The sequence below is a fragment of the Lygodium microphyllum genome, chromosome 18 (assembly GCF_053477565.2).
Source record: "Lygodium microphyllum isolate KBCC chromosome 18, Lygodium_microphyllum_v1.1.10, whole genome shotgun sequence".
NCBI classification, from domain to species: Eukaryota; Viridiplantae; Streptophyta; class Polypodiopsida; order Schizaeales; family Lygodiaceae; genus Lygodium; species Lygodium microphyllum.
Genome location: NC_141152.1, coordinates 135,942,627 through 135,956,273, shown reverse-complemented (window position 1 = coordinate 135,956,273; position 13,647 = coordinate 135,942,627). Strand labels below are relative to the sequence as shown.

Genomic DNA, 13,647 nt, shown 5'->3' with positions numbered 1-13,647 from the left:
TTGGTTGATTAGTTGTTAAATGGTGATGAATGCCACTTTTAACAATTTGATGTAGTGTCATGGGTGTCTTTAAACACCCAAACCTTGTCAACAAAGTAAATAGTGCTAGATTTGAAATGTTAATAGAGAGAAAACAAAAAACTAGAGTTAAAATTGGTTGTCCTTCCACAAAGAAAAGCATAGAAATGTTGGAGAGTGTTTTCATCTCTAATATCTAATTACTTGGTTATTCTATCATTTCACATGCATCTAGTTACATGACTCATAGTTCATAAGACAAGAAAGATACTAAAGACAATATCAACAGACTTAATCTCACAATTGTGAGGAGATTTACAAATTTATCAAAATTTCTATTCTTAATCGTCCATGTTGAATAAATGTAGGAAAAGTTTCAAAGAATGCATGTTTAAATGAAAATGGTTACATATATCAAAATGGTTCAATATTTAAAAGCTTTCGTTCTTTAAGGCAATCGATGCAATCTTTGATTGCATCCTCAACAGGTCTAAACGTAAATCCAAGTCCTTTTAACTTTTCAGTAGAAATCTTGAATGAAGTCATTTTTGGTATTGGTTCATGTATATTCCTGTTAAGAATCAAAATTCAAATATTAATAAGCATTGATCTATTTTAAATTTAAAACTAATATGAATCAAGCTAAGGAAAGATCTTGGTATAAATAGAGAAAGCAACAAACTTGGATGATTTTGAAAATTCTGGATAAACTTGTTGGATCAAATTCAATAGCATGCCATATGTAAGAACTTTGCCTACACAAATGAACCTTCCAGAGGCCATGGGAACTTCATAAGCCAAAATGTGTGCTTCTGCCACATCTCTTACATCCACCCATCCTATAGCAGTAGTCTTGAAGATATTGTAAGTACCTAACACTCCAAAATATTAAACCATTAGATGCTTGAGAAAATGATTGAAGAAGCTAGCATTGTAGTAGTTTGCAATGCTCTCATTGCAATTTTGATCTAGTGTTCACTTTGACATTCAAGTTGTTTATAGATATTATAGTCTCATTATATGTCAAATTGACAAGCTTAGCAATGATAGAAAAACATTTGAGTGAAAAGAAAGTGTTTCATACTAGTCATTCTAAACGTCTCATAATGCTCTTCTTCATTGCTCCTTATAAGCAATTAATAGATTACACATCATGCATGCCCTAATTTGATTAGACCTTTACACTAGAATTTGTGTTTACTCCTAATATACGAAACAACACAAGGAATTTCAAATAGTACACTATTTTGGCTAGGGCTACAAGAGTAATGATCATTATACTTCCCCACGAATCTATTATATTTGTGCTAAAACTTTCTAATATCACAAACTTCATATGATCACATAGAAAGGCCATGTTGTTGAGCATCCCAATGCATCTTGGTTAACATTGCTCACGCGACACATCCTAAAGTCAATGTTCTCCATGATCTCAAATTCCTTTAGGTAACTCCATCACCCATAAGGAACTACACATGCCTTTGTCTAGTTTACATTCAATTTTCCCTTGAGATAAGATTTTGAAGACTTTTTATAAATCACTATTAAATTTTCAACCCTCCAAGTTGTCTTATCTAGCTAATTCAAGAATGGGTACTTTCATTTTGAGCTTCTCAAGTTCATGCATACCATAACTTTAGTCCTTGTGAAGAGCCATGCTGCAACTAGATCAAGGTTATAAACTATTTTTCAAAGGAAAGTACACACATTGAATGTAACCTACCCCAAGAAATTGGTGGGATTGAAAATGGAGTTATCCTAGATCAAGAGCCAGGCCATACCCAAGCAAATTTTACTTGTGTACATTTGCATAGTCAAGTTCAATAGCATGTATTTGGTTTATTTGATCACTCTTAACTTTGAGTTAGAATTTTAGGGAGTTCATGGAGTAACCTCTAAAAATGGTGGTACTTCATGAACTTGCTCAAGTCCAAAGACTTCGCAATCATTAATTGGTAGAAATCATGTTTCTCTCTCTCTCTCTCTCTCTCTCTCTCTCTCTCTCTCTCTCTCTCTCATATACAACTCTCTCTCACCTCAAACACCCTTTCTCTCCTTGCTAGCATAGGTAGTCAAGTTCAATAGTACCCCCATAGTTGGTTTATTTTATCTCTTAACTTTCAGTTAGAACTTTAGAGAGTTCATGGAGTACCCTCTTAAAATGGTAGTACGCCATGAATTTGCCAAAGTTTGAAGACTTGGCAATCACTAATTGGTAGAAATCATGTTCTCTCTCTCTCTCTCTCTCTCTCTCTCTCTCTCTCTCTCTCTCTCTCTCTCTCTCTCTCTCTCTCTCTCTCTCTCTCTCTCTCTCTCTCTCTCGTGTATACGACTCTCTCACCTCAAACACCCTCTCTCCTTGCTAGCATAGGTGGAGTCCTAACCTAGTCAAAGTAGGTGTGGTGCTTTCACTCCCATTTTTACTCACCTAAGTCCAAAGACATATGTAGGGTGGAACCCTAAGGAACTAAAGCCACACCCACTCCAAATTATGAGAATTGTTAAGAGGAAAAAGAATCTTAGATGTCATGAACTATGAGCTAGTAGTAACAAGTTGGAAATGGAACCACATGGGCAAAGCCAACAAATGGGACCAAGGCACGGGGAATGATAGGCTCCACAAAAATCGTTTGTCTTCAAACCTCCGAAATCATAATTCCAAAATTTCCCACAACTTTTGGTTTCTCTTTAACCTTGATTCACTCATCATTAATAAGCCTGCAACACATTTAACCTCTAAATGTCATCAACCCTTTCAAGAAAACCAATGTAGTAATCAAAAGTAAAAAAATTTCATGGCACAACATTATCAAGCAAACCTTCTCACCCCTATCCCCCTAAACAGTGAAAAGGGAATGAAAACACAAAAAAAAAACAAGTTGGTCTCCATGTCTTTTGCATGCATTTTCGCAAAGAAGCAACTAGTTGTGTTTAGCCATAAACTTGGCACTAACTACTATGCCTAACTAAGATGTTACTTAGGTATTACATTGACCCATCTAGATACATTGGATGTGCTACTATTTATCCATAATCCACATATATCACCTAAAAAATGCCTTTCAACGAGAGTAAATTTTTTCCTTTCATGGGATTCAATTGTGGATATACTAGCAAAGCACTCAAATTAATGCTTTAATGTGAAATTTTCCATGCATGAACTATGGACACGCACACACACACACACACACTCTCTCTCTCTCTCTCTCTCTCTCTCTCTCTCTCTCTCTCTCTCTCTCTCTATACACATTTTTTAGTGAAAATTTTGTGGAGATACAACAAACCTACCATTGAATATATCCAAGATAGTATCTGCGCCCGCGTCAATGTGTGGTTGCAATATAGGTCCAACAACGAGACCGGGATTTATCACCACAAGGTCTAACTTGTGTTCTTTAGCAAATGACCATGCCATCTGTTCGGCTAAAACCTTGGAAAGAAAGTACCCAATCTACTCCAAACACATTCAAAAAATGATATTTTATTCACATAAATATAAAGATGTGAGGTTATCATATGAAGACAACATAGAGCTCAATTGAATGAATCACAAGTTATGAGATGAAAAAGAGTATGGAAAGGTGACAAAACCAAATGACATCCTACAAAATATTATGGTCTTCATAGTAACGGAACTCATCTCAATTGTGGACAACAATGTATGTAGTTTGGTCAAACTTTTCATGAATCTCAAACAATTTAACACACATCATATGAGCATATCCTAACAAACAAAAGCATATTCTAACAATCAATAGTTGAAGTGGAAAACCAAGAAACATGAGTAGCATGTGGCTGGTTCTCACCTAGTAGACATTGTATGTGCTCTTATATCTACATCTATGTACATTATACACGTGCAAACATGTTGTTCTTGTATTGTCATACTTAGATTAAATATATGGGGAAACCTAAAAGCACAGAAGACTACCATGAAGTTAAAAAGTTAGAAGCGCCACACACACACACACATCCATTTTGCAGAAGTACTGTGAGATTGAGACAATGGTATTTTTAAAGAGTAAAGACTGTTGGATATGACCAATTACCTAGTGGAAGGTAAGAGCCCAAAGTCAGCTCATTGCAGCAATGGTGGGGCCATAAGCCCACTTGATCAACTACATTTTGACATGATGGTAGTTGAAGGCAGACAGCAACAACCCTCAAATTTGAATGTTACGACATCCTTCGTAGGGGTTTTGACCATTCCTCATAAGGCAAGTCATTAGAAGTGGCATGCTCTAAGACCACTCTTCAAAATCAATATCTAGGCTAATAATAAGGCTACCTTGCAACAGTTTAATAACAGGAAGTACTTAGCCAACTTCCAAGGAACACGAGTCAAGGTCTTCATCTACGGTTCATTACCGGATGCAAGCATTAGATCCCCATACTAATCAATATTCCAAAACAACAACTGTGATGAGATGGGTCAATATTCAAGATATTTGTTGGTAATCAGTCATAGATAATTAATTGATTGATTGATGATGAACAACAGAAAATCAGCCATCAAAAGTAATCTAGGACACATGCAATGCTCTTCAATGTATGGTATAGGATCTGTGATCCTGCAGCTAGGGGTGACCACTCGGATGAATTTATTTATCACCATGCAATCAGGCGTTTGCCCTCAGAGGGATTTGCTTAGAGCTGAGGATGAAAAGATTCATGAAGAGCAAGCTCGGAGCCTAATAATGGAGACTGCTTGCAACTAGGCAACTCTACCCATCTGCTGAAGACAAAAGTACATTATTTCAGGACAAATAAAGAAGGGGCAGATCAGATTTTTCTCCCTTCGCAAATGAAGGGCATCCTTGACATTCATGGCAGCTCTTGTCAGTTTTCCAGGAGCATAAAAGGTTACAGGAGGAGACTATTTAGACTTATTCTTGGCAGGATGTTGTGACAAAGCAAAATTTGAGAAGATTAGATGGGATTTTTTTGAAAATGTGATGCAAAGACTGAGTTTTTCTGGTGAATTTGCCCTGTCCTCTCAAGATATGCTCATGAATGGTAATCATTTCATATCCCATTGTATGCAATAATTTTGATTGATTGGCCTTCTGTAACAAAACTATGCAGATACATCTATGGAGGCAAATAAAGCTGCAAGCCTGCATTGTCAAACATACCATAAACTGAATGCAAAGAAGACACGTAACAAAGTACAATGCACAAGTAAGTGTGGTCTTCCAAACCTTTCTTTGCTTGTAATGAAAAATCTATTACTAGAAAATTGATTAACGCATAATACTAACACATTGTAATTTTCACTGTTCTTGTATCAAGAAAAATGGTGTTGAGACCCTTACATTTGTTTGTTTGCAGTATTCTGGATCGCTCCATAATGTCTCATCCACAACTATGTCATCTGTGAGCTTTGGCGTGACGGCCACTGCTGCCATCGAGGATGTCAATACAACCCTTTTCACAGATTTTGCTGTTGTGCATGCATTGAGGACATTTAACGTGCCTGTAACTGCTGGGCCTATCAGATCTTCCTGAGAAGTAGAGCAATTTTGTCACCTCCTTTTCTTCAGAGGGGGATAATTATCACACCTAGCAAACTGAAAACAGTTGCAAACTTGCACCTTGATACAAATAAGCATTTAGTTTAGTTATATACAGGAAGCACAGATCTGTGTGTTTTCTTCTTTCAAGTGAAGTGTCAGACCTAGCAAATAGAACATAGCTAGGTATGAAGATAAGATTGATACTAGCATCGGTGCCCCATGAGTTAAAGAGTTCCTCTTGAAAGAGCACAGCTCACGCTCATGTGGGGTCTTGCATCAAGATCTATGCTCTCTTGTCAGAGGCTAACTCATTTCCATTGAACTATTCAGCTCACTAATTTGCCATCTTTCTCTATGTTTTCTGTTTTGTTTTTCATGGTTACAATATAATCCATTGCATTTGATCCCTTGCTTGGATTGGATATAAGCATTTCTTGCTGTTAATTTTTCCATGCTTGCTGAAAATCAATCAAGCTGTGATCTGAATCAGGTATTTTCTCGTTTCCTCTGCATGCATGTATCACTATACTTGCATGGCATGTTTCTTCCTGTATATCTGCATTGTTATTGCAGTAAATACAGTAGTGTTTGCACTGAACCTTGTTTTGATCCACTGAATATCATGTTTCTTGTTGTTTTGCTACTAGCTCCAAAACCACATGGTTGCTAAATCTGTGGCGTACATTCTTAGTGGATATATTCACTTCCCTTGTGGTGGTGAAGCTGTAATACTACCAGTGGTTCAGTTTCAATAATGAACATTAAGAACATTTGATAAACTCAAAGAGTTCACTTCTGAGATAGCTCCATTTGGTCACATCGCCATCATTTGGCTGGCTTGTATGTGGGTGCCCACCTAGACCAGTTGGCAAGTGGAACATCTTGTATTGTGCCCATATGTACATGATTTTACACCCTTGTACAATGTATTCATCTCAACTTGTATCAAGTTGATTCTCTTGTTCATTGTAGTGTCCCACGGTTTAACTCCATTGAAAGTTTAGGTACATACAAGAGTGCAAGAGTATGCCGATTTGTCTTCTTTTCCTGGTATTAAGAGTTGAAATGCCATCCTTACATGCAGTCCCCATCTCTAATTAATGAACTAGTTTTGTGAGTGAGGGCATTCCTGTGCAAGCCTGCATTTCCCACTGCAAAAGTCCACAATTTCGTGTTGCTAGTATTGCAGGTGTGTTCAACACTTTTTTTCATAATCCACGAACACTTCCAAGACATAACTCTGAGGGATTGCATCCACAAAAGTATGGTTTTATCCCTCCTTGAAAAAATGTTAAAGACAACACACTGCTAATGTGCTTCCTTGTGGGGATAGAATATGCAAAAACCACTAGGCAAGACATGACCTTGATGCAGATGGACATATGCTTAAGTTTTAAATATCTTTCTGCACATGTCCAAAAGGGGTTTCTGAGATCAAATGGAAAGTGTCATATCTTGGATGCATCGAGGCAGGAGAACCTGATGAAGTCCTGGCAGTGTGTGCTACCAGAACCTGCTGACAACGACAAGAATGCTCATTGAGTGCTCTAACGGACACTGGCCACTCACATGGTTTTATATTGTTGACTGGTTCATGGCCTTGTTCATGGTGCACTTCAGCAGAAGACTCCTTCCTTTTGCTCTAAATGATGAACAAATAAAGCTTTTTGGGAGATGACAGCCACTCTTCTGCAACTATCTGGTATAATAAAGAAACTTTGCGAAATATGAAACTTCTATAATAAAGAAAGAGCAATGGCATAATTTGTTGTGGTCATTAGATAGAATACTGTAGCCCACCATGGCTCCGATAAGAATCTACCTGTAGGTGTTAAACGTCCATCACCACCCAAGACATGCAAATCTATGGCAGGTATCACACTTTTTGAACAACCCAGTGAAGGACAAGAAAGGTTTGCACCTTGTGGCAGCAGAGAATTTGCTTCTCCAACGATACATTGCAGCCTGAATGTACTAAGGTCCATAAGCATCATTGGCTAGAAAAGCCACTTTGATACTGGTATATCTCAAACAAGCAGAACCACGGCCACTTTACTGACTGCTAAGTCGATCTCTGGAAATGCCATTGAAGCATATGGCCAATGGAAGGTGGGTCATTCATGTAACTTTGCACAAGGCAAATTCGGGATGATAGAGGGATGCCCCTCTGCCAGAAGGCCAACTGAAGATTGTCTAATAATGATTTGTAATCTGCAGGTCAAGACTGTTCACCTTGATTGTTTTTTGGTTCCTCCAACGTTGTGCTCCATCTAAATGCTGTGGGACAAGAAGCCATTGAATTGAACTTGAGAGTTGGTTTGCCTCCAAATATGCTATTTCCTCACATGAGAGGCCATGTCTTTTTCTTCGAGAGAATGGCTGGTTAGATAATTCAATGCTTGGAGTATATCCTACCTCTCCTCTGCTGAATCAGATATATAAGGTAGGCCACTATCAACCTTTGGCCTGTCCTTTGCATATGGCAAGAACATTTAATTCTAAGGGACCAAATGTTTGGCAGGTTTGCAACCCCCATGAATGGATGACCCTTCATTTTGACTTGAGTATAGACTTAACTGGTTAACAGAATCATTGAAAGAAGTTTTTGCCATTGATGCGTTTGAGAGCCCTACTGGATTTTCAGTGGCCATAAGAACTGGTGATGCCACATGGAAGACTCCTTCACAACCATCCACAGCAGCATGAAAAGACCCATCATCCAGGAGATCTGCTTTCACGAGTTCAAGGTTCCCAAGTGCCTTTGGAAGGTTCCAGAGATGAGCTGTTTTCTGTAGATTTCCTGCAATCAAAAACATTGTCTTCTTTTGAGTCAGTCCCCGCCTCCCAACTGAATTGTTCTTCTTCAGACTGTGACAATGAATGCAGCAAGGAAACCTGGATCACGAACAGTAGCTCGAACATGATAACCTCGTTGTAGCAACATCTTGATAAGCCATGTTGCAATGTAGCCAGTGCCGCCCGTGACGCACACACGAGCCATAAGCTCACTGCTCAACATGAAATGCCATCATAAGCCAAACTTTTGCCACAATATACAGGATTCCAACGTGAAAACACATTTATGGTTCAACCTTCAATTGCCTTTGACTTAATGTTTTAAGCAAAAGACAAATGCAGGAATTCAACTGGTGGGTTTTATAAAAGCTACATGAACACTATAAACTGGATAGACTGGCACAAACTAGAGCAGCACAAGTTTAGCATCAGCATTTGTATCTTCCATTTCTTTAGCACGTTTTACATTCAATTGCTTTCAATTAGTATTCTTCAAAAGCCAGATATGAAGTTCTAGTAAGTGCTGTGCTTTAAAGCCACCTGAACATAGCAAGACCTAACATGCCAAATCTAAAAGAGCAGCAGAAATTGAGCATCAACATTTTCTTCCTTTTTGAATCTTCCATCGTTTACATGTTTTATACAAACTGCTTTCAAACAATATTCCTTCCCAGGGGTTAGCAGTGATTTTAAGCTCAGAATATTTATTTCCTCATTCATTCATGCTGAACAGGAGGATCAGGGCCATCATAGACCTTTCCATCTTGTGTGTATTTTTCTCTCCCACAAGCTGGAGTTGAGTTGCCTGAGAGACAAAGAAATGAGCACATCTGACCAGGTTGTCTCCACTCAAGAATAAGAATGAAAATTAAAACAACAAACTATGCTGATGCTTACAAGCCTGAGGACTGCAAGTGTAGGCTGGTATCCTGCACAAAATGATCACTTGATGGTCCTCTAATTGGCCTCGGCCAGGACCCTAACCTGATCAATAGGACTCTCTAAAATTGATATACTCTGCTTGAGGCAAGAATACCTGTCATGGGGGTGATCCACCGACACAGCAAGTTCACTAAGAGAAGGTACTCATCTCTGACAGCGAACGATGATGTCTCGGATTTGCCGAAAGTAAGGATATTGTCAGGCACGGTGAGGAGGTGGTGGGTTCAAGGAGGGCCGGCATGCGCTCTCTCTCAGATCTCTCTCTCTCTCTCTCTCTCTCTCTCTCTCTCTCTCTTGGGCGGCGCTGATGTGCAGACAAGCACACCTCTTCGTGTGCCTAAGTTCCAAACTTCGTGCATGGAGACACACACTGTCGTGGGTGACCATACAGGACAAATGACTAGGTAGTGCTTTGAACTAATAATAATTAATTATTATTCTTAGTAGCTTTGTTGTTGGAGGCCTTAAGTAAGATAGAAAGCCATAAGGCATCGATGATGACGCTCCTCTTCGTGCAACTTGATGCAAGAATATATTAATCAATTAGGCATTGACGCTCCTCTCGTGCTACCTTCTCCACTTGATGCAAGAATATATTAATCTACTTGACAACATGATCAAATAAATTGCATGTAAAGAGGTATACTTTAATCTCCTCTTCATGAGGTCCCCTGCCCTACAGATGTGTAAGGGGCTTTAGCATTCAAGTTGACTTTGGCTTGCTGGAGTCTAAATTTTCAATCAATTTCTTAAATTATTTTGGTAGAATCTTTGCATTTTAAATAACCCTCGTAGAATCTTTGTATTTGTTGGAGGTATATTCTATCTTATCTCTACTATTGGTTAAGAGGAGGTGGGGCGTGTGCCATGTGGCAGCCCCCGACCTCCCCTTGACTGAATCGTGGGGGTGCCACGCATCCAGCACACCCTCGCCGCGAAAAGGGCGCCGTGCCGATGACCCTCCTCCTCGACCTGCGCATGAGTCCCCTGCCTCGGCTGATGACCCTCCTCCTCGAGCTATGCACGGCGAGCTACGCAGCTCTATATAAAGAGCAAGACTAAACCACGCTGCTCCAACGAATCTACCTGCCCAGCTGATGATCATCAATGTGAGTGTGTGTGTGTGTGTGTGTGTGTGTGTGTGTGTGTGTGTGTGTGTGTGTGTGAGAGAGAGAGAGAGTGTGTGTGTGAGTGTATGTGCATGTGTGTGTGTGTGTGTGAGTGTGTGTATGTGCATGTGTATGTGTGTGTGTGAGTGCAAGTGCGTGCGTGTGTGTTGTGTGCATGCCATTCTATGTACACATAGTGTGAGTGTGTGTGTGTGAGTGTGAGTGTATGTGCATGTGTATGTGTGTGTGTGAGTGCAAGTGCGTGCGTGTGTGTTGTGTGCATGCCATTCTATGTACACATAGTATGAGTGTGTGTGTGTGTGTGAGTGTATGAGTGTATGTTCATGTGTATGTGTGTGTGTGAGTGCAAGTGCGTACATGTGTGTTGTGTGCGTGACATTGTGTGTACACATATCATGTGAGTGTGTGAGTGTGTGTGAGTGTATGTGTGTGTGTGAGTGCAAGTGCGTGCGTGTGTGTTGTGTGCATGCCATTGTGTGTACACATATCATGTGTGTGTGTGTGTGTGTGTGTGTGTGTGCCATTGTGAAGAATGAGAGAGGGGGGTGTGTGTAGGCATGTTAATAATTAATGTGCATTATTACATTGCCAATGTTTATGATGCACTTAAATATATTTGACGTTACTCTCTAACATCATTACCATTTTTCCATGCAGTTTTTGTACTTTTGCTTTCGTCATCAACTCTACTCTTTCGTCATCGTCAATACTTCTCAGGTCTCTCTCTCTCTCTCTCTCTCTCTCTCTCTCTCTCTCTCTCTCTCTCATAAAGTTAATTAGAAAGTTGAAATTGTAGCACTTTGATCATGTGTCTCATTTAAGTATTCATGTAGGCATCTCTCTCTCTCTCTCTCTCAAAGTTATAAAAGTTAAAATTGCAATATTTTAATTTATTGCATGTTTAATTTTTCAATGTATGCATGTCATGCCTTTTGATATGAAAGTGTGTTAATATTATTTCTTAATGTGTTTATGAGTATTATTAATTAATGTGTTATATGTGTCATTACATTGTTAAGGTGTATTACGTGTTTTAAGTGTGTGTTATTAATTTATGTGTGTTATGTGTTTTAGTATAAATGTGCGATAACATTATTATGTTTGTGTTAATAGTATGTATTCATATATATATATATATGTGTGTGTGTGTGTGTGTGTGTGTGTGCGCTAATAAATAATGTGTATTATGTATTTAAAAATGAATGTGTGTTATTAAATAATGTGTATTATGCGTGTTATTAATATATGCATGTCATGTCTTTTGATATGAAAGTGTGTTAATATTATTTCTTAATGTGTTTATGCATGTTATTAATTAATGTTTTATGTGTGTCATTACATTGTTAAGGTGTATTACGTGTTTTAAGTGTGTTATTAATTAATGTGTGTATGTGTTTTAGTATAAATGTGTGATAACATTATTATGTTTGTGTTAATAGTATGTATTCATATGTATATATGTGCTAATAATTAATGTGTATTATGCATTTAAAAATGAATGTGTGTTAAGTGTGTTATGGAGAGGATGTGTGATAATATTGTTATGTTTGTGTTAATGTTATGTATTGATATGTGTATGTGTGCTATTAATTAATGTGTATTATGTGTTTTCTAAAAGTTACAAAGTTGAAATTTAAATATTGTAATTTATTGCATGTAAAATGTTTTTCTTTATTGATACACACTTTGTCTTTCTCAAATACCTGTGGATATTCATGGTTTAATATAGAGTTAAAGATGTGTTAATGTTGATGAATAAAGTAATTAGATTGTTTATTAAAACTTAAAAAACTTAATATTTTGTTCATTTAAGTTTTAATTAATGCTTGAATACTTTAATAGTTTAATGCTTTTATGATGTCCCTCATGTGTGTATGGATATTCATGCTTTGATGTGGAGAAAAAGATGTGTCAAATATTTTCTCGACATAGTCTCATTGTGTCTCTCTCATGTATGCATAAATATTGTAATACTTTGGTGCGCCTAGGTCATGAAAGTATTCAATTACTTTTTAAAAATGTTCTCTCTCTCTCTCTCTCTATATATATATATATATATATATATATATATATATATATATATATATATATATATATATATATATAGATATATATATATATATATATATATATATATATGATCTCTTAATACTTTGTGTAACCATGGCAGTATGGAGCATGCTGAAACATTTGATGCAAGAAACAATGTCCATGTACCAGACATTGTTTTGTGTACTCCCAATGCACGAATGAATGTGCGTAAAGTCAAAGACATGGCTTGGAGGAAGTGAGTACGGCATGCCCTCAAACATGTCAAAGGACACAACACTTCCGTCGTATCCCTAAAGCTCATGCATCGGTTGGATGCAATTGAGAAGAAATCAAGAGTTTAAACAAATGTCAAAGAGCTTCGAACTCCTTCTGTCAAAACTTTGGTGATCGCCTTCAAAGGATCGAAAAAATCCTGGTAGAAAAATATGAAGGAGGCTTGGCTGATGGGATAATTTTGCAAGACAAGATAGATAAAATAAAGGGCTATATAGGAGAAATCTATGAGTTGGTTCGCAAGCACTGGCCACGGTGTGCTTTGGAAGACCATGCAAAAAAGCTGCGAGACCTTGCTAAGAGCAATGATCGTATAGAGGATCGAGTGTGTGAATTACTAGCTCAAAAGAATGCAAGGGTGCTTGCACTTGAGAGCATTTGCCTCGATGTGCATGTCACATCTCTAAAAGTTTGCCTCAATAGGTTCTCTGCAATGTTGAACCTATTGAATCATCACATGAGTTCATAATCCAATGCATAGTTCTCTTAGCATATCTAAGGATTTCAATAACTTTTTGTCGGATCCTCCGATAGATATGTCATTCTATTGTTGGGTTTGAGAATTTTCATGTGATTTGGATTTTTGTATCCCCCATGATAATGACATAATATGCTCTTTCAATTTATATTCTTGCATATGTAAGGTTATATTGTTGCTTATGTGATGTTATAATCTTCAAATTTTATATTGAAATAGTGTTTAGAACAAATTTATCTTGAGGTATATCTTTGCTAAAGTCTTCCCTAAGAGATAGGAAGAAATTTTAGTACGCCTAGGTCATAAAAGTATGCAATTACTTTTTAAAAATGTTCTCTCTCTCTCTCTCTCTCTCTCTCTCTCTCTCTCTCTCTCTCTCTCTCTCTCTCTCTCTCTCTCTCTCTCTCTCTCTCTCTCTCTCTCTCTCTAAAAATACGTTGTA

At 37.8% G+C, this 13,647-nt stretch overlaps 1 protein-coding gene across 4 annotated transcripts; it reads right to left on the bottom strand.

Moving 5' to 3' along the window:
* Positions 1–308: 308 nt before the first annotated feature.
* Positions 309–9,629, bottom strand: LOC148021418 (phenylacetaldehyde reductase-like). 4 transcript variants are annotated; one of them, XM_087699272.1, is made up of 8 exons: positions 9,228–9,618; positions 9,086–9,135; positions 8,430–8,542; positions 8,168–8,334; positions 5,334–5,522; positions 3,307–3,469; positions 701–890; positions 309–589 (listed from the first exon to the last, which is right to left on the bottom strand). In XM_087699272.1, the coding sequence occupies exons 2-8, from the start codon at positions 9,091–9,093 to the stop codon at positions 433–435; spliced, it is 987 nt and encodes a 328-aa protein (XP_087555398.1). In that variant the 5' UTR covers positions 9,094–9,135; positions 9,228–9,618; the 3' UTR covers positions 309–432. The 4 variants fall into 4 exon arrangements, with proteins under 4 accessions (XP_087555398.1, XP_087555399.1, XP_087555400.1 ...); XM_087699273.1 differs by having other exon boundaries at positions 9,367–9,618; XM_087699275.1 differs by having other exon boundaries at positions 413–589; positions 774–890; positions 9,228–9,629.
* Between the last annotated feature and the right edge of the window lie 4,018 nt (positions 9,630–13,647).